We start from the raw sequence: 21,709 nt of genomic DNA, 5'->3' as shown, positions 1-21,709 counted from the left end.
CCAAAATTGTCAATCCTGAATCTAAGAGGGCTCCTCCAGAAGGAAAAAAGAGGGGAAAAAAAGATCCTTTCTGCTTTACCAAATATTCAGCAAATCTATGATAATTCTTATACAACATGGTAGAGTGGCTATAAATTCATTTCTAAAAGATACTTAACCACTGATGAGTACTAATTATTGTGATTACTGTCCAAACAGATCTTTTGCTCTGTCAAATCATCAAATTCTTATTTTCTGATATAATGCAAATGTCATGAAAACAGGAACCACAATAGTACCAACTTTTCAACAGCTCCAGGGTTGAAAGTGTGACTCTGAGTGGTACCCAAATGGTCTACAGTGGTATTTTTCCAACTGGGCAATGTAAGTTTTGTGGACTTCAGCTCCCAGAGTTGGGATACTGGCATTATAAAAGGCAACTGTAACTGCATAAAACACCAAATGGCCTACAAGGTCCTTTCCAACTCTGTCATTCTAATTCTAATTCTTCTGGAAAACTTTTTTTTTTAAAAATCCAAAGAAAACTCCAAGACATACTGCTTTTCCTTTTTTAAATAAAATAAAAAAAAAACAATTATTGTTAAGCTTGAAAATCTGTAAGGCAGGGTAAATGTCATCTCATCCCTTTTTTTTAAAAAAAAAAAATTATTCTCAATTGTATGCTAATAGAATACAATAACCAAAACAGAAAATGAAGCTGTGAAAGTTGAACGGTGTGATTTGAAAGTTCAACAAGATAGTTCTTCAAACACAAACTGAACAAATGCAAACTTTTTTTTTTTTTTTTACTCTTTCTAACCCAATGGAATGGTTGAAGGAAATAAGGTTAAGGGTGTGTGTATCTTATGATTTACTCCATCTGTCTTATGTATAGGCAGTGACTTGCCTGTTCTAAGCTCCCATCTCTCCTGGTCACATGACGCAGAGTAGACCATATGCAGCCTGGCATATGCTTCTGTTGCCTATATACTATACAAACAAAGAAATACACACAACGCAACACATTACTTTATTACCCTGCTGGTGATGCAGGTTAGAAAGAATTACACAAGTTGTGCTCTGGAAGTATTCTCTAGCTTAATTATCTGATCCACCTATATGCTCTCCTGAAATTGGGATGTCAAAGTATTTGAACAAAAGCACAACTTCAGGACATCACAAATGTACCAGACAAAATATTTGTCCTAATTGTAGTGTCCTCCCTTTTCCATCTTTTTTTTCATATCAGGACGTTATAACCAAAGCCTAAACTCCAACTCTAGCAAGCTATGACAATCACAGCAAAAATCATTCTTCCAATTATTAGAATATTTTAAGCAACAGGAACGTTGAGCACATCTACCCTAAAAGCAAAAACAGTAAAACTGACACAGATTAAGGATCTCTCTTAAGAAATGGCACGTAAGTTTCAGAATCCTAAAATGTCGGTTTGGTTGAACTGGACTGGCATTTTAAAACAGGAAAAAAAGAGTTATCTGACAGAAAGCAATGCTATTCTGAACATGACTGAACTTTACATCAGTATAAGAAATAAGAAATAATAAGAAAAGGTAAAGATACCTACATGAGTTGGTCTCAGTTGCAAACTGTTGACGTAAGTTATTATTCCCTTTTCAGGAGAAAAAAGATTGCTAAAGACACTGCATGTTGACAAAATGAAGAATAGTTCAAAAGATTATAACCAGAAGCAAAACAAAATCAAACACAAGAAGAAAAAAAACCGAAAATACAGTATGTGTTAAAGCAATAGTCTTTCAAGGTGGTCTACAGGTTTTCAAAATAAGGGTGCAAACTTCTAATTAAGTTACTGCAACTTATTTCTAAACAAAATGTTTAATCTTGCTAATGTGCATCCTTAAATGAGATCTCTTGGGATCAGTTCAATAGATTCCAGCATAAATGTGCTTCAGACAGAATATGGGACTTCAGAGCCCAACATCCCCAACTCACCACATCTGGAACTGTGTAGGAGTAGGAAGTTCAAAGGACAGATATAAAAGAAGGCCAGCGAGGCCTAACAAGAAAGTAAGAAGCAGAATACAAGTAAGTGAGACTTTGCATTTGAGCCTTCGCAAGCCTCATCATAAATGGTTTTCAAATGCTAAAAAAAAGCCTCTTACAAAGAAAGCTATGTCACAGCAAAGCACTGCATATTGTACAACTATTTTTTTTTACACAAAATTAACTTTTTTTAGAAGGATTAAATCCTGACTGAACTAGGAATCATTAACAATTTATCAAGCTTGATTCATAACTCATGCAAATAACAAGTCTTTGGATTCCAGGCTCAATATAAGTGGAGTGAGTCAAGCCGACAAGCAAAAGAATGTATATTAAAAGATTAACTCCCTTATTTAAGATCTAAAAAAACCCATGGGCAATAGACAGAATTCCACCATCTGGGTCTCAATAAAACACTAACAACTATATCAATAAAAGTAAAGTCAACCTTTTCAAAGATGTTTACTTAAAATGACTAATTCTGGAGGCGCAACAGAGCTGGCTATACAATCAAAAGTTCTGGCAATATGTTGATCGTCTGACTTCAAAGCATGAAACATTTCCTATTTCTCTTAAATGTATCTGATGGAAGGGAAAAAAAATCACTTCTTTCCCATCGTCTTTGGAGAAAGCCTTTCCCCCTCCTTTTTTTGGGGTTGGCTACATACCGACTTTAAAAGTCAACGCTTGTGAAGAAACATCCCCTTAAGCAATTTAAAAACCCATCACTGTTTTGTTTTGCTTTTTTAGCTGATGTCAAGCCATCCAACTTTGCTGCCCTGTGAGTTATTTTGTAGGAGAGGAAAACTGGTGTCCACATGCAGATTTGCCTGGAAATCTGTTTTTAAAACCATGAACGGAATGGGAAACAGATGTGGAAAATATTGATATGAAAGTCTGAATATTTAAATATTTAAATAAATATTTAAAGATATTAAATATATGATATTTAAGATCGACAATGATTTGTTATCTATCTCTGATTATTCCCACTACATTTGCAGATATTCTTATCCTCAAGCAAGAAGAGGCAAAAAGCATTTTGCATAGGCATTTATTAAACATCGTGTGTGTGTGTGTGTGTGTGTGTGTGTATGTGTGTGTGTATACCTGTAGCTTATTAATACCACTGCTAGGTTAACCTCATAAATCAACAGAATAATTTGAAATAAAAGAGCAAGCATCTCTGATGCAATTTCTCTATTTCCATTAGTGATTTATAAATTATACAGGACACTCAAATTTCACACAATGAATATGCAGATGTTGAAGAACTATTTAGTCATCTTCATACGGAATGGGCTCACAATATAAGGCTAAATTGAAATTTTGGACAATTATATAACCTTAAATACAGACATCTATACAAGTCGTACATCAGTTCCTTAAAAGTTAACCAACTGCACTCCGCATATTAACACTACACTTATATTTTCAGCATTAGATCAACTGATTTTCACCAGTTTAATAATCCGGCACGTTATATAATTGCATGCACAAAGTATACAGAGATCAATATTGTACATTTACTGATTCAATTTGTAAAGATTTGATGCTACCTGACTACCACTATATTCTAAAATAAACTTCCTGAATTCAATTGGTTTAAAATTGCAGTTATGGAGTACATTGTTTGAAAACATGTAGTTTTTGCATTTGAGTTTGTTTCATCTTTTTCCTGGCAAAAGACAATAGGATTCATCGAGAATAAGCACAGACAACCTCACTTCGTATGAAAAGTGAGAATAATAACTGACTACAATTTGCACGCAGGCAAGAAACATGTTTCTTCCTTAGCTTGTTCTAAATATATTTGTTTTAGCTGCTTTTCACAAATTACCTGCATGTTTAAAATTGCATGAACAGGGCCAAAGGATTGTAAGATTTATTAGAGGTCAGTATCACTGAATTTTTCAGGCTCTTTATGACCAAACAATGAAAACATGGCAGAGAATTTGTTTCCTAAACCAAAATATGAGTTTATATTTGTCACACTAAAAGCAGATAAGTGCACAATGGGAAATAAAATTTGATGATGAGGCTATGCTTTAAGTGTAAATTAAGGTTGTCTTCTAACCCTTTAACTCAATCACCCTTTTTAGAGTGGAAGGTTAGACTGCAGTTATTTAGTTAACTTTGCAACTACATTCAGTTTAATTTGTATTCCACATTCAAATGTGCTGGATAAAAATGGGGGGGGAAGCAAGTAACTCCTAATATAAATATCACAATGTTTATTAGTATAAATATAATAAATTTGGTATAAACACTGTCATGGCTAAAGGACCTACAGTTCTATTTAGAAAGCATATTTTTGTAGGCACGCTTGTCCTTTTGCCTGTCTGCCACCAATAAATCTAGGAACATACTCAGCTGTTGAGTGAAATCTCACTTGGTTTGCTCCAGAATAAAATATCTGCTTCATAAATCACGTAATGTTAAGTCTGTTGTTTGAACAGCGTTTTGATGTTTAAATAAAAAAACTAGTACTGTACCGAGGTATGAGGTACAACAATAAATATTATCTGTCTAGTATATCTCCAAGCTGTGGTTTCAAAGTGCACTAGGACCTCAGTGTGCAATCTCTTCGCATATTGTCCTCTAAAACCCATCAGCTCCCATCTTGACCGTGAAAAGAATTTATGAGCATCTCTCTTAAATCCTCATTTCCACTTCCTGTTCTTCAACAGTCTCCTGGAAAAGAAGCGAAAGAACTCAAGGAATCAACCTGGGCTGACTTAGGAAGGGATGGTTCTTGACTCAGGAAGAGTCAAGGAAGAGACAAGGTCACAGCAGCATTCACAAAATTAGTGTGAAGGAGTTCTAAAACCAACAAATCTAACTCTTTACTTCACTGGGGCTTCGATGATCTTCCCAAGAAGCTGATCATCTCGACTCATAAACTATTTAAATTGAGAGTTTTGGGTTGACACTATACTTTAGGTTCCTATCCCACTAAGTTGACTTCCCAAAGACACTTTCCAAATCTAGCTATTTCACGTTCCTCAGGTGGCCAGCACAGAATTTGTCCAGGAATGGTTTAAACTTAACGATTTTAGCATCAAAGTTCTGAAGACTAATCTCCCAGTTCCATTTCTGTTGATTGTTAGATAAATATTTCATCTTCATCTCTATTTCATGTTGCTTCCTCTGTTCATTCTCTGTTAGTTCCTTCACACTGAAATGCCTCCTACACATCAACATTATTTTCATCCCTAAATTTTATTCTCAGCATGTTATTCAGGAGGGAATACGTTCTATCTGTACTTGCTTTTCCTGGTCTACCAGTGGTCTACACAATTCTCACTGCCTACTTGCTTGAGTATCAACCTACTTCATATTTTCACATATGTGAAAGCCGACACTTCAAAGCTCACAGCTGTGTAAAATAAAATCAGCAAAGCAAACCAGAATGGGAAATTCAGCTCCGTTTTGCAGAAGAATCTGCCTTTAAAACAGAGCTCCTTCTTCGAAACGCATGTTAAGGCTTCACTATTAAAACATGCCTTGCATCCTTGTTCAAACAGAAGCAAATTACACAATGATGGCAGATGAGAATAAACATGCTATTTCAGTAAAGGAGAACAGGGGATTCTCTGGATTATAAACTGCACGGCTGGATTTTTATAAGTATTTGATAGCAACTGAGGCCTAATGAATCAAAACAGGAAAGTAGTTGTAAATTAGGATTATCATTTACAAGAAATTATTATCTTTCTTGAAACGCTGGGTACGATGCACTAAAAAATAGTCAGTCTCATTGACTAGGTCACAATTACCACACTTTCTTTCCCTCCAACAAATGTTGTTTAATTGTCAGCTAGCTGAAAGGTATAAATAGTGAGAGTTCATTTATTACTGTGGAATTGCACTTTCATTCAGCCACAAACATCCACTCGTCACAACTATCTTTTTAAGGGAAACAATCCCAATGGAAGTGAGTTTCTGAAGGGAATGCTGGGGGGGGGTCAGAAAGAATGTTGGGGGAATATTTAAATATATGCATGTCACTGCAAACATCAGGCAGTGATAGAAAAAGAGCAGTGCTTTACAAAAAATATTGTGTACATTGGAAAGATGGGAGTTCTTTCGAGCGAAAAAGTTTTCTACTTAAAAAAATGTTTGTTGAGAAATGCTTTCTGTAACCTGATTTGCCTTATCCATTGTGTCAGATTCAAGCACCAAAATACATAAATTATCTGGGCTGGACTCTACCTTGACAGATAAGGGGACCCCTGCATTTCTGGGCACACAGTGGGGGGAAGACTCACACATTCTTACGCCCAGGTTACGTTTCTATCAAACTTCAAGGATCTGTCCAGTTTCTCAGAGGGTCCCTTTATAACCACAAACCGATCAATCATACACCTCAACGGAATGTTCTACCCACTCTAGCAATGTCATGCCAGGCTGCATCTGATTACAACCTCTACCACATTTGTGCAGTTATTGTTTTGCCTAATTTAGAATATTCCTGGACCGTCAATTGCAGAAAGAGGGGTGCGAGTATCTGCTATTTGTCCCTCTCCTTCCAAGAGAGGGTCTCCTCTCCTTCAACTGCGCACCCAGTCTGACCAATCCTTCCAAAAAGACAAGGGTAAAATTCCCCAAGCTTTTTTTTTTTTTTTAAGGAATCAATAAAACAAGCCAGAATGAATAAAAGGGTCGTTGCATTCTACACCTTCAAATCGGAGGAAAGCATCAGCAACGGTTTGGTAAAAATCTGATCCAAAGTTTCTCACACGGCTGTCTGAAGAAAGAAAGAAAGAAAGAAAGAAAGAAAGAAAGAAAGAAAGAAAGAAAGAAAGAAAGAAAGAAAGAAAGAAAGAAAGAGGAAGAGAGAGAGAAAGAAAGAAAGAAAGAAAAAAGAAAGAAAGAAAGGGAGAGAGAGAGAGAGAGAGAGAAAGAAAGAGGAAGAGAGAGAAAGAAAGAAAGAAAGAAAGAAAGAAGAAGAGAAAGAAAGAAAGAAAGAAAGAAAGAAAGAAAGAAAGAAAGAAAGAAAGAAAGAAAGAAAGAAAGAGTCCAGCCCCAGTCCAGCCCTCATGTAAATCCCACTAGTGCAGCCTCTTTTGTTTTGAACTAATTAACCTCTCTCCCATCTCAAATCCCCATCCCCACAGGCTTCCGTTCCAATACTAAAGCATTTTGTTGTGTCCTGAAAGAAAAAAAAAAAAAAGATCTTCCTTTGGCTGGAAACTAACCAAGGAGAGAAGCAACCTAAGAACTAAGGGGAAAAAAAAATTCCCAAAAGGGTGAGGACAATTAACCAGTGGAATAGCTTGCCTTCAGAAGTTGTGGTTGCTCCATCACTGAAGGTTTCCCAAAAGAGACGGACAACCTTTGTCAGACACTACAATTCCCCAAGTATGGCTTTCCAGAGGACCCCTCTTTTGGGGATGCAGTCCACCAATGCACACACACCCTCCCGTTGCCTTCTCTCCCTTCTTTCTACAGTTACCGAACACACTTCTGGCCGGTGAATTACACCTACAAAGGACATCAGAATAACCAGGGAACTCTCCCCCCCCCCACCCCCAGAAGTTTGGTCGTGGAAAGGCAGACACACTACTTCCCCTCCCACTAACCCTCAGGCCTCAAAAGAGCAGAAAAGCCCAGGAAAGGAAGGGGATCGCTGAAGCCAAACCACCCCATTGCAGACTTTCAGCCTTTCCTAAAGGATGGATGGATGCCCACCTACTCTGCTTGAAGGTGACCACAATTCATGGGAAGGGAATGCACTATCAAACTGCTGCCAGTGTGGCGTCCTTCCCCCCCCCCTAATTCTAATTCCTAATTCCTGAACCACAGAAACTGGTTCCAGAAAGTTTTCACAGGGCACCCCGAACCTCAGAGTTTTAGCCATCAAGTAATGAGGAAAAAATGAGTCATCTCGTATACTTATTTTTTTTAAAAAAAAAAAAAAATTGCATGAAAACAAATCCGCTTCTGCCTTTGCAAAGCCTCACCCTTTGTTCGCCTTAAATAATTCAGTTAATTAAAGAAGGGCATGCAAATCTGAAAGGCCTACTGTGCTCTAATCCCAAAGTCCGTTTTTATTTTTTTTTTCTCCCCTTATAGTTTTATTTAGGCAGAGAAAATATATCAGGAGCAAACTCATATCGCTGTTCAGTTTCAAATAGTTTAAATGAAAATAAACCAGGAAGAGGTATCTCTATCTGCCTGTATGTAACACCTGAATATATTGCTGCTTTTAATCCAGTTATATTAAGCATCCCTTAAAAAACGACTCAGTTTAAAACAAAACTGGAATCCCATGCAATAATAATCGACTTTTCCATTTATTAACCTCTTAACAGCTAAACAATCTGCAGTAACTTTTTGGACCGAAGTAATCTCAATGTGATATAAATGTGAGAACTGTTATATAAATTAGTCCTTTAATTTCTGTCCAGAAATTATCTGTCTTTACTAAAGCAGTGAATTCTCAGTCTTCAAAGGCAGCCTTGCTGACATATGTTGACAAGCCAGGCCCATGGAAAATCTTCCATTCATATTTTACAGCCTGTGTCTATACGTGCACAAGGAGGATTATGAATTATATTTCTCAACCTTACACAGACTACAATTCTCACAACTTTGACTGGTTTAAACATCCAATTAGTAGGTATCTTCAGACAGAGGGTCCCTTTATAACCACAAACAGTTTGGCAGTTTGTCTCCGGAGGTTAAGGGGGTCCTTTTTGACCCTGTGTTTCTTTAAATCAATCCCAGCCATTGCAAGCTGTCTCTGTCTCCCTCTTGGCCCCTCAGCTGATCCCAAACCACCCCCTCGTCCATGCCCTGCACTTTCTGCCCCCACTATCCAAGGACCTCCTGCTCAGATTTGGGTGGGGGAAAAAACCCGGTGAGGATCTATCTAGGGAGATTTTTCAAGAGGCTTTGCGAGGCCGACACGCACGATGAACTACAGCAAAGAGATTTACACATCCCACACACCCCGAGTTATGCACCGGTTCCCCAAAACTGCTCAAAATCAAGAGGGTCCTTGAAGCCGTAACTGGGAGCTCTCCAGCCCGTCTGAAAATGCAACGGTTCTGTCTAAGTTTACTCTTGAAGTGCCCACCGCGCGTTTGCAGACTTTTGGGGTTCCTTGGCACGCGGAGAGAACCCCACTCCGTCATGGTGGAGCATCCTCCAGAGGGAAGGCAAAAGAGGGAGAAACTGGGGAGGGGGGCAGGCAGGGTTCCCCCGACCGACCGGGCCCGAGAAGGAGTTCGTTGACCTGCCCTTCTCCTTGGTCCCGGGAGAGATATTGCTCTCTCGCTCTTTCTTCCCTTTCTAAAAGCGAAAAGGAAAAGCAAACGCGCGGGGGCGGTTTGGAAAGACTTTAAAGGGACCGGCGAAGCAAAGGATAAAGACTTTAAAAAGCCTTCAAAAACTCGGGACTGGGGGCGAAACTTTTCAACAACCCCCAACCCACCTCCGACCCTTGTCTCTCTCCCTCTCCCTCGCTCTCTCTCCCCTCTCCCTCGCTCTCTCTCTCCCTCTCTCTCCCTCCCTCCCTCTCTTTCTCTATCTCTCCCCCTCTCCCTCTCTCCCTTTCTCTCCCTCTTTCTCTCTCTCCCTCTCTCTTTCTCCCCCTCTCTTCCTCTCTCTCTTTCTCTCCCTCCCTCCCTCTTTCTTTCTCTCTCCCTCTCTCCCTCTCTCCCTTTCTCTCCCTCTTTCTCTCTCTCCCTCCCTCCCTCTTTCTCTCTCTCCCACTCTCCCTCCCTTCTCTCTCTCTCCCTCCCTCCTCTCCTCTTCTCTCTCTCTCTCACTCTCTCTCTCTCACCCCCTCCCTCTCGTCTCTCTCCCTCTCTTTCTCTCTCTCCATCTCTCTCCCTCACCTCCCTCTTTCTCTCTCCCCTCTCCCTCTCTCCCTTTCTCTCCCTCTTTCTCTCTCTCTCTTTCTCTCTCTCCCTCTCTCTTTCTCCCCCTCTCTCTCCCTCTCTCTCTTTCTCCCCTCTCTCTCCCTCCCTCTTTCTCTCTCCCCTCTCCCCCTTTCCCTCCCCCTCTCTCTCTTCCTCCCTCTCTCTCTCTCTCCCTCCCTTTCTCTCTCCTTCCCTCTTTCTCTCTCTGTCCCTCTCTCTTTCGCTCTCTCCCTCTCCCTCCCTCCCTCTCCCTCTCTCTTTTTCTCTCTCCCCCTCCCTCTCCCCCACTTCCTTGCAGCGAAGGGCTCGAAGACCGCGAGCCAGGCGACTCTACCCAACTTCGAGGCGCGCGGGGCAGGCGCTGCGCTCCTCGGAGAGCCCCTTGCGAAGCAAACGCCCGGGATTCCCGACGCACCCAGAGACACACTCACACGCACACTCGGGTTCTTCTCTCCCTCTCCCCCACTCCTTCTTGCCCGCGGCGCTCACCTGGCGTTGGTGCAGTCGTTATAGAGCGTCTCGAAGTCCCTCCTGGAGATGAGTTTGCAGCGGTTGACGCCGGGCTGGATGGCCCCCAAGCCGCGCAGGATGCGCACCTGCTCCACGTTGCAGACCACCGGCGTGATCTCCAGGCGCTTGAGCTTGGTGTAGACCGTGTGCAAGCCGCCCACCAGGTGCTTGAGGAAGAGGTCGAAGGCCTGCGGCAGGCAGATCAGCTCGCAGCCCTCCACCGAGAAGGAGGCCACCTGGGCGCCCCGCAGCTCCACCATCTTGCACTCGTTGTTCTGCGGCGTGTTCTCCACCGGAGACGGGGTCGAGTACACCGGCTTGCCCGAGGGAGCCGGGGGGACGCCGCCCGTCGCGCCCGGACACGGACACGGACCGGGAGCCGGACCGGGACCAGGACCCGAATTGCCCTCCGCTCCCCCTGAAACCGCGGCAGCAGCAGCGGCAGCAGCCGCAGCAGCAACCGCGCCGGGCTCCGGGCGGAAGAGGCCGGGGGCGGCGGGGGGAGCGGCGGGGGGAGCGGCCGGGGCGGGCGGCGGGGAGGGGGCGGCTGCCGGGGGCGGCGGGGGCAGCGCCGGCGGCGGGGGCGGCGGGGGCAACGCCGGCTGCGCGGCGGGGATGAGCGGCGCCGGCATCGCCATGGTCACATCAGAGGCGCCGGGCAGGGCGAGGGGCGCTCCGGGCGCTGCCCCGCCGCGGTCCCAGCCAACTTGCGCCGAGCACCGGCTGACCGGTTGCTGCTGCCTTGGAGGGACGCGGTCCGCGCTCGGAGGCTCCGCCGCTGCTGCTGCTGCTGCTGCTGGCGGCGGCGCGGTCCACCCTCTCGCCGCGCCCCGCGCGCTCTGCCTGCCCGCCTGCCCGCTCGCTCGCTCACTCACTCGCCCGCCCGGCTCTCCCTCCGGCCGCCGCGCGTTGCTGTTGTTGTCACTCGGTGCAGAGCGGGGGGCGGAGCTCCGTAACTTGCGAACCCCCTTCAAGCCGCGCCGGAGTCCCCGCCCGGCTCGGGGCGCCCGCGGAGACCGGGGAGGGGGCTTGGAGGGAGCGCGTCTCCGCGCGCCCAGCCAGCCGAGCCGCGCAATGGCCCGGAGGCTGGGGCGCCCCTCCTTCCGGGCAGCGGGGCGGGGCCCAGCCAGGAGTGGAGGGGCAGTTGCTCCTCCCGCTTCTGCCCCCCCCCCTTCCTCCCTCCTTCCCTTAAAGACAAGCGTGGAGAGGGGGGGAGGAATCTCTGGAAGTTCCTGATGGGACCCCGTTGGGCTGCGCTCGAGCTCCTTTCCAGGGTCCTCCCCCCTCCCTGGGAAGAAGAGGGGCCGGTGGGCGGTTGCAGCCTAGGAGGCCGTCCCTCCTCTTGCTCCCCCCCCCTCCACTTAAGACAGAGCCGCCTCTCCGGCAACGAGCTGCCACCCAGCGCCGCGTCTGCCCGGCCAGAAGCGCGCGGTGACTTTTGGAGCCGGCCGGCCGACTTTGCGCCGAGCGGAGGCCCGCGGGAGAGCCCCCCGATTCCCACCCGCCCGCCCTGCTTGGAAGCCGGCGACCCTCCCCCCCCTCCCCCCCGGGAATCCCGATGCGCGCACGCGGAGGCCTTTGATGGAGGCCTTTCACTTTTCACCAAGGGAGGCACGTCACTTTCCCTTGCCGGCAGCAGCGCGCGCTCTGCTCTGCTCTTCTCTCCCCGCCCCCCCTCCCTCCCGCTCCTACGAGAGAATCGAAAGGCTCCAGGCTTTGCCGACCCCCCCATGGCAAAAACTTTGCCGCACGTGGGGACGACGGCGGTGGGGGGGGGGGTTGAGCAGCGATGCCAATCAAAGCCCAGGAGCGGCGCGAACTAGCGCCGTCCTTTGGCTTTTGCGCTCCGGGAAGAGTAATTTTTCACCGATGGGATGCTAGCTGTGCGATTTCTTTGCGAAGTTTTCCTTCCCCGGTTTCCGCTTCTTTTTGCTCCGAATCCTTTCCCCTAGATGTTTAGGTTAAACTCTGGAGGGGGTGTTGGTGCTTGTAACTCTTCCCTAACCCTTTGTGTAGGGGCGAGTGTGGAAGCGCGGACAGGCGACTCCCGTTTCATTTCTCCCTGAGCGCACACCGTCCATCTTTCTCTCCCTGACGGACGGGCAGGCTCGCCTTGAGATCCTAAGAAAGGTGGAAACAGGTCTGGGTCTCGTTGGAGAAATGGAACGAAGGAGAGCTGGACTTTGGCAAAGTCTCCGGGAAGGAATTAAGTGCTTTCTGATAACTTGGTGAGCAGAAAAAGAAAATCCTTTTGGAAAATCCTGGGTATCTGGTTATTCTTCCCTGTAAGGCAGGGGTCCCCAATCCCCCGGGGCCGTTGACCCACACTTGGCCGCGGCTATGCCAGAAACCGGGCCGCGCAAACAAGCGAAGCCCCATCTGGACCCCCTCTGGTCCGCGGGAAAAAACCTCTGTGATGCCCAAAAAGGTTGGGGACCGCTGCTGTAAGGTGTAACAATCACAACCGGAAAGCAAAGAGAAGGACCAGCTTCTTGTGTCTGATCAGCTGCCCTTTCTCACTCAGAACACTTTCTTTTACGCTCGCCCACGGTCCAGCTACCGAGTCTTCCCGCGTGGAAATCAGGAGGCCTTTTTTGCCGACCCCCCCCCTCGCCCAAGTGTGAGCTGCACATGCTCCAGAATGCTCTGGCCAGCTCGCCATCCGAGTGCCACCAGAACGATGGGTGAGAAAAAGCCACCGTAGGCAGTAAGAGGGTTTTTTTTCCTCTCTCTCTCTCTCTGAAATAATTAATGTCGCAATCAGTGTGGTGCACCCTTGGAGACAAATTGGTTCAGAAGGAGGAAAGATATTAAGAAAGCAACTCAACTGTTGTTTTTTTTTTCCGTCCAAATCCAGGGTTTTATTTTTTCCCCTGAAAAAAACAGATCACTAAAGAGAGTTGGGGGGGGGGGAAATAAATGCCAGCCTGTGAAACTGCCTCTAAAACATTTTGGTAGCTTTGTAAGTTGCGGGGGGAGGGGAGGTCAATCAGTAATATATATAAGTATATTATATTATATAAGTCTCATTAAATAAATAAATAAATAAATAAATAAATAAATAAATACTATGAATCCCCCCCCCCAGTATTACAACTAACTCTTGTATGGAGACTTCATTCATCTATCTGGATTGCCTTGTGGCGTTTGTCCTTCTGACCGACCTAATAATTTCAGATTATCTGTAAAAAAAAGAAGAAGCTGAGCTGCATCAGGCCTCATGGATGGGAGACCACCAGGAGTGAAGGCAAGAAGTATCTCAGAAAAAAGCTGGGCCAAACTTCTTCCAGGAGCAAATGACCATCTGTGTCCATCAGGGGTCAGGACAACATGGAGATGTTTAAGGGTTAGAATTCTCGAAGTAGGTTCAGCCTGTAGTCAGTGGGTCTTCCCTGCAAGAACGTTGCATCCATAGGGAAAAAAAAGGGGGGGGGCGCGTTTGTACTGACAATTTTCCGAGATTCAGGTTGTTCCTTTTAAACAGGTTATTCCTTTTTTTTTAACCCTTAAAACCCGAGGAGTGACTTTTATTTCCATTCCGATCTTCCCTGGCGAAGAACCACCTCTGTTTTTTAGCAAGCGAATCAAAATAATCACTCCCTTAAAAACAGAAGCCAAATTATTATTATTATTATTATTATCAATCATCGCACAGTCAGCCAGATGTTCAGACTGGATTTGGTATTTTGTCTACCTATCGAGTCCTTACCCAGGACCTGGGATAGGCAGATGTGGATGTTTGATGGTATTACAGGTATCGTCGCAGGATGGAAGCAGTTCCTAATAAGGCCGCCTTTTGCAATTGACTAATAGCAAATTTGTCAATGCCAATGGTGTTCAAGTGGTGCTCCAGTTGTTTTGGGATTGCACCCAAGGAGCCTATGACTATTGGTACTACCCTTGCTTGCTTTTGCCACAGTCTTTCTATTTCTATTTGTAGGTCTTTGTATTTTGTTATCTTCTCCAGTTCTTTCTCTTCTATTCTGCTATCACCAGGCACTGCCACGTCCACTATCCAGACTTTTTTGTCTTTCTTATCGACAATTGTTAAGTCTGGGGTGTTATGTTGCAGGTGCTTGTCTGTTTGAATTCTGAAGTCCCAGAGCAGTTTAATTTTATCATTTTCTATGACTTTCTCTATTTTATGATCCCACCAGTTTTTGCTTACAGGCAAATGATATTTTTTGCAGATCTTCCAATGCACCATTGTTGCTACTTTGTCATGTCGCTGCTTGTAATCAGTCTGTGCAATCTTCTTGCAACAGCTTACCAAGTGGTCCACTGTTTCTTCAGCTTCTTTGCATAGGCGGCACTTACTGTCTGTTGCTGTCTTCTCAATTTTGACTTTGTATGCATTTGTCCTTAAGGCTTGGTCTTGTGCAGCCAGAATTAGTCCCTCGGTCTCTTTCTTCAATTTTCCTGCTCTTAGCCATTGCCAGGTTTTATTATTATCTGCTTTCCCAGCTATTTTTTTCATGTATTGGCCATGTAGTGCTTTGTCTTCCCATGCCTCTATTCTGTTCTTCATTTGGTCTTTCTTGTAGGCCAGTTTGGTCTCTCCAGTAGTCAGTAAGCCTTCCTGATATACTAATTTCAGTGCATCTTCATCATTGTTCTTCAGATATTCTTCCAAAGCCATTTTTTCTTCTTCAACCATCTGATGTACTTGTAGCATTCCACGCCCACCTATTTGCCTTGGTAGATAAAGTCTATCAATGTCACTGCGTGGATGAAGGGCATGATTCATTGTCATTATTTTTCTGGTCTGCCTATCCATTGCTTTTAGTTCTGCTTGAGTCCAGTCCACTATTCCAGCTGTGTACCTAATGACTGGGATTGCCCAGGTGTTGATTGCCTTTATGGTATTTCCTCCATTGAGTTTGGATTTTAAGATCTTCTTCACTCTCTTGATGTATTCACCTCTAATCTTTTTCTTGACTTCAGTGTGCTTGATGTTGTCAGCTTGAAGGATACCCAAGTATTTGTAGTACTCTTCCTCATCCAGACTCTTAATGTTATTTTCGTGGGGCATCTTGATTCCTTCAGTTTTCACTATTTTTCCTTGTTTGATAGTAAGTGTGGCACATTTGTCCAAGCCAAACTCCATTACAATATCTTGGCTATATATACGGACAGTGTTGAGCAGCGATTCTATTTCAGATGATGTTTTTCCATACAGCTTCAGATCATCCATGTAAAGGAGTGGGATAGTCTGGCAGATGTTTTTGATGTTTGATAGCCATGTCCTGAGTTATTCAGTATTGTTGACAGAGGAAACAGTGCAATAACAAATAGTAATGGTGATAATGAATCTCCTTGAAATATTCCTCTCTTGATATTAACCTCTCCCAGCTTTCACCATTGATCTGCAACTGTGTCTTCCATTGTGCCATCGATCTTTGCACAAATTTTCTGATGTTTCTACTGACTCCTGTTATTTCTAGGCACTTGATTATCCAATCATGTGGCAGAGAGTCAAATGCCTTTTTGTAGTCAATCCATGCCACATTCAGGTTGGTCTTCCTTCTCTTGCAGTTTTCCAAGATCATTTTGTCTATTAGGAGTTGATCTTTTGTTCCTCTGCTATTGGGGCGGTTTCCTTTCTGCTCAGGTGGAAAGAGATTGTTTTCAACTAGATGCTGTTGTACTGCATCAGCTACCACACCAGTTAGTAATTTGAAAGTTGTTGGTAAGCAGGTAATTGGCCTGTAGTTACCTGGTGTTGCCCCTTTTGCTGGATTTTTCATTATTAGGTAGGTTTTCCCAGTTGTTAGCCACTTTTCAATTTCTCCTCCTTGTAGTATATTGTTGAATTGCTTGGCAATGAGTGGGTGTATAACAGTTAGATGTTTCAACCAAAACCCATGCAGTTCATCTTCACCTGGTGCTGACCAATTTTTGATTTTCTTTGCTCTTTTTTCTACCATTTTTGTTGTTATTACTAGTTCTTTCATTTCAACTTCTGTTTTATTTGCATCCACCTCTTTTAACCAAGCTGCATCCTTGTTGTATTTCTTTGGGTTATCCCATATCTGCTTCCAGAACTGCACTGTTTCTTCCTTGTCAGGTACTGACTGATTCCTTGCAGTTTCTCCATTGATGGATTGGTAGAAACGTTTCTGATTGGATTGAAATTGGAGGTTCTGCCTATAGTTTGCAATTCGAGCTTCATATCTACTGATTTTCCTGGCTATAGCTGTTATTTGTTGCTTTATTATTTCCAGTGCTTCCTTGATCTTCCTTGTTTCTAAGTGGTATTTCTTGATTAGGTATTCTTTGGTCTTCTTGTTCTTCAGCTTCTTTTCTTTCATCTGTTCTAGCTTGCTTGCATGTGATCTTAACTTGCTGATCTTATTTTCTAGTCTAACCTTCCATTTTTCTGGTGCACTGTTTGTTTGTTTTTCTTTTTTGTTGATTTTACATCCCAGGTATTCTGTTATAACTGCAGCTGTGCTGTACATTAATTGGTTTGTTTCTTGCAGTGAATTGGTGCTTATACTTGCTATTGCAGTATTTGCATCTTTTAATGCTTGTGCTAGCTGTTTCTTTGGAACAAGCTTCAATGCAGGCAGCCTTATTCTGTTGTTTTTGTGCTGTTCTAGATGCTCAATTATTCTTTGTTTCAATTCTTTTATTTCTTTAGTTAGAGGGTTTTGTTCTTCCTGAGGAAGAGGTGCCTGGTTTCCAAATGAGAACAGTTGTATATCTCTACTGGATTCTTTCACTGCCAACTCCCCCTGGTTTGCCTCTACATTCTGAATTACTTCTTGTAAGGCTTTGATTTCTTTGCCCTGGGTAAACCTTTGCAGTTCGTCTAATTCTGTTTCTGTAAATACTTTATTTCGTGTTATAAATCGGCGTTGATCTGCTAGTCTCTGTTCTGTTATTTCTGATTCTGGATGTTGTTCTTTCCAGAATTGGTGCATTCGTTTTAGATATCCTCGTCTTGTTGGACTTGATCTGTAGTAACAGATCATTATTTCTTTGTTTTCCATCACTGTGTATCTGCGACGGGTAAACACCTTTTCTTCCAGTAGTTCTGCAGCTGCTGGCCCTGGTTGCTCAGCCAACAGTCCTGAGTCCTGTAACCCATTTTTCACCAGATATCCAGGAACTCCAATATCTAGTGCGGACCTTGTTAACCCGGGCGACGTCCGAGCCGGTATGGCATTCTGAAATTTACGTCTCACCATATTTTTTATGGGAGAGACACTCTTTGTCTGACTCCTCTGATGAGACCTGTCCAGTATGGTTGAACCTCTGGCATAGCTCTCATCTTCCTCAGAGTACACAAGCCCCACAACCACGTCAAGGTAGTGCCTCACTGGGGGTATTATTATTATTATTATTATTATTATTATTATTATTATTATTATTATTATTATTATTATTATTATTATTATTATTAATGTCACTACGTTTCGGCATCGGAGCTGCGTGAACTCCAGTCAGCTCCGCAATCGCTTGTCCTTCCTAAGGCCCGTTCCCCCCCCCCCCAACCGCGAGTTTGATCAAGTCACATTTTAAAGTTGAATCCGCAGAGATCAAGATCTGGAGGAAGGGGGGGGGGGAAATCCGGATCACCGGGCGAAGAAGGTTGATCAAATCGGGAGTCTGCACAATAGTTGCGCTTTTCTGCTTTTACAAAATAAGAAGGAAAGATTCTGCCCGACTGGGTTTTTTTGGGGGGGGAGGGTTTGCTCACCATCAATGTCTCTACGTGACAGATTTCCAAAATATACGTCTGCGCGGACCCCTCCGCCTAGTTTGGAAGTCTGCCTCACCTTGGAAACGCGGTAGGTGAGCAAAGGAGCATCAAACGACGGCCTTTGTTTAGTTTGGGGGTTTAACCTCGGGTTCACACGTCCAGGGGTTCGCGCAACCCTGGATCTTTCAAGGTTGCCTTTTAGAGAGAAAACCAGCCACATCCTGAAGCTGCAAAGAAACCCAAACGCCAGCTTGCTATGCCTGCTTGCCTCTATCCCGTCCGGACCAGCGAAAGGTTGGATAAGGGTACCCCCTGTTTCCGAACCGCCAGCGCCGACTTTAGGATCCCGCGCTGGCCCTGCGCCAAACCCAAACGAGAAGGCCACGAAAGGAAAGAAAAAAAAAACGCGAATCGGTTGTTATTATTTCCCTTTAAACGAGGACGCCCCCAGCGGCCTCTCCTCCCGGGCGTTCCCCCCTCCCACTCCCCCGATTCCTGGGTAGCCGATGATTTGCGACTTCGCCGGGTTTGTCACGCAGGAGTGACGCCGATCAAATCCGGCCGCCTGCTTAAAAATTCAAAGCCCTGCAAATCGTTCTGTTTGTCCTTTGATGGGGGCCTCGGCTGATTAAAACGCGACCAAGAAGGCTTAATTGGCCGCACTAATTAAGAAGTCTTTAATTTCTTTTTTTCTTTTTTCTTTTCCTGGAATATTGTTTGAAGCGAGGTTTTTCCTCTGCTGCTCGGCACAGCTTATTCAAGGGGGCACAAGCGCTCTCTCTCCCCCCCCCGCTTTCCTCCTTCTCTCTCTCTCTCCCCCCCGCCCCCCCCTTTTCTGCTTCTCCTCTCTCTGACCCCGGCGGTGAATGAAAAAAAAAAAAAAAAACCAAAACAGTCAAGACGAGCCTAGAATTGGGGTGATTTATAGCTGGCTGGACCAGAGGGCGCGCACGGATTTTTGGAAAGCCCGCCAGAGAAACGTGGGAAAGGCGCAGCGCCCCGGCCCCTGCTTGCTTTTTTTGTCCTTTTCGTCAGAAAAAGGGCTTTAGAGTAGAGTAGACCATCAGGCAAATTCTTCTGTTAGGGAGGAGTAACAGGCCAGCGTGTGGCGTGGATGGAGCTGGGGGGGGGGTGTCTTCTGCTCAGGCTGAGTGGTTCACTTTCTCTCCTCTCCCCCCCCACTTTCCCATCTTCTCTGGGGTACCTCCTTGTCTCTGGCGCAGGGACCCCCCCCCAGAGGACTCAGGCACTCTTAACAATTTTCGCGTGGAGAGCGCTCGAAGCTGCGAGATGCAACCCCGGGCAGTGTCCACGTAGCGCCAACGTGGCCAAGCTGGCCTCGTTTCCCCCTAGAGAGGTCGAGGTGATAGTTACGACCCTCCTAGCTCAACGCCCGGTTTCCCAAGAGACCCTCTGTCTCTGTTAAGCCCTGCCCATCCGGTTTGATGCGACAGAGTCAGGGTGCTCCAGACCCCCTTCGACTGGGGCCGTCGAAGGACTCTTTCCCTCTAGAAAAGCCCACTCCAGATGCGTCTGACTCCTGGCCTCCTTTAAAAGATGGCTAAAAATTGGTTTCTCCTCTCCCACCACGAGGCCTTGGGGGGGGTGGCTCCGTGGGCAGTGGCACTGCTTTATCTTTGATAGGCTGGATGCTTTCCTCCACCCGACGTGAGATTTTTTTTTTTTTTCCTGCTGCTTCTGGTGGGTTTTGTCTGGAGCCGTCTGGAGTCACCCTACAGCCGGGCGGCCTTATCAATTTTATATAAATCGGGGAGGCCAACTCTACGGATCAGGAGGGGGATCGGAACACGCGATGAGTTGCGCGCGTCCTGCGCCTTTTTTGGATGGAGCTTCACTTTGGATAGGAACGCTTTTCCGGCGAGTCGCACCCACGCAAGCTTGGACCTTTCTCCTATAGGCCTCGGAAGGGAGGGTCGACGGGGAGGCAAGGGGCCCCGGGGAACCTCAAGCCCACCGGCCGCTCTGGATCCCGACCAAGGCAGAAGGTCTCACGAAGAGATCCGCTCCCGGGGATCGGGCTGGGATAACCCGACGGTCTTGTCCTCGGGGGACAGGTTTCAAACCTCCCCGCCAGCCACCAATTCACGTTTGCGAAGTCCCCAAGCCCTTAACCCCCCCCCACTCCCACCCCCATCCCAAGCAAACGACCCCAGCAGCCTCGACTGCCTGCGGAAGGTCTCTTCTGGTTGAAAGTTGCAAGAAAGGGGGGTCCCCAAGCGACCCACCGCTTGCAGGAGACGCTTCAGGAGAGGAGGAGGGGGGGGGGAAGCGAAAGGAAAGAGTCTGAGGGGGGTTGGGTGGGAATTCCCTGCCGACCCCTTGCTGGGTGCTGCCTCCCCAGCCCCGAGCATTCGCCTCCCCCCCCCCCCCGGCCGGCTGGAGAACAGGAGTGCCTGGCCCCCAGAAGAGGCTAGCCAGACACGGCCGTCCCCTTCTCCCCTCCCCTTAGACGGCCTCTGGAGGAAGCGAAGCCCCCTCCCCTTCATCGCTGGGCAGCGCAAGTCGGGCCCTCGGGGCAGCCTCAGGGCGCCCCCCCCCCCCGGAGCGCTCTCCGCAAAAGACTTGGCTGTAGGAGCGGATGGATGTCTCTCCTGCTGACTTTGGCTTCCGCGCAGGCCAATTATGGATTTGGGGGGGGGGGTCATTTTCAAGGGGGACTCTCCCTTCCTATCTTTTTTTGGGGGGGGTCCCCCTTGGCTTCCGAGACGGTCCCTCCGCCCAGCCAGGAGCCGCCCAGCGCGCACCCCGATCCTCCACACCCTCCCTCCGCGCTTGGCGCTTTTTCACTCCGCTGAAAAAAGCCCTCAGCCCAGCCCCGCCGAGCCCACCTGCTCGCGGTCCGGGCGCGCCTTTTAGCAGCGCAACCACTTCTCCAGGGGCTCCGGAAGTGGCTGCTATCCCGGAAAGATGCGCGCTCTTGCCCTAGCCCATTGTTTCCCAAACTTGACAATTTTAAGGCATGTGGACTTCAACTCCCAGAATTCCACAGCCAGCGTTGCTGGCTGTGGAATTCTGGGAGTTGAAGTCCTCATGCCTTAAAATTGTCAAGTTTGGGAAACACTGCGCCTAGCCTCTTCGGAGTCCTCGTTTAGCCGGCTAAAAGAGAGCGGTTTGCGGGTAGAATTTCTCGCCCTGTCCCCCCCCCCCCGAAAAAAATCCCCAACCCTCCGGTGCGCGTGTTTCTAACAGGCCTGCGAGAGCATTTTGGAGACTTTTTTTTTTTACTCTCCCCTGCTTCCCTCTCCCTTTGCTCCGGATTGCAAACTCCGAAGTGGCGACCGTTGCATTCCTGCGCATACAATCCAGGGGCAAAGCTCCCGGTCCTTCTTTGCGACCTGAGAGGATCGGGACGCCTCCCCGGGGTGTCTTGCTGAAGGTTGAAGGCGAAGTTGACCCCAAGGCCATGGGCAACTTCGCCCCAGCTTTTCCTCGAGGATCTGAGGTTTAGGATCGCTCCTGGATTGCCCAAAGCCCTGTCCCGTTGGCTCTCGAGTCTCGTCTGCCCAATCCTAAAGCAGCCCCTTCGTTTTCTCTTCCGACCTCCGACTTTCTCCCCCCACACCTAGTGAAAAACTCTACGCAACTGTTACCCTCCAGG

At 46.4% G+C, this 21,709-nt stretch overlaps 1 protein-coding gene across 1 annotated transcript in view; it reads right to left on the bottom strand.

Annotated features, from left to right (window-relative positions):
* DACH1 (dachshund family transcription factor 1) overlaps positions 1 to 11,020 on the bottom strand; it is a 354,082-nt gene extending 343,062 nt beyond the window's left edge. Inside the window, exon 1 of the mRNA XM_039369714.1 lies at positions 10,362 to 11,020. Coding sequence (XP_039225648.1) covers positions 10,362 to 11,020 — 659 coding nt within the window. The remainder of the gene's footprint in view (positions 1 to 10,361) is intronic.
* Positions 11,021 to 21,709: the final 10,689 nt, after the last annotated feature.

Source organism: Crotalus tigris, unplaced genomic scaffold, assembly GCF_016545835.1.
Source record: "Crotalus tigris isolate CLP2741 ecotype Arizona unplaced genomic scaffold, ASM1654583v1 scf7180000021207.2732985, whole genome shotgun sequence".
Lineage (NCBI taxonomy): Eukaryota > Metazoa > Chordata > Lepidosauria > Squamata > Viperidae > Crotalus > Crotalus tigris.
This window is presented reverse-complemented; position numbering and strand designations above follow the sequence as displayed.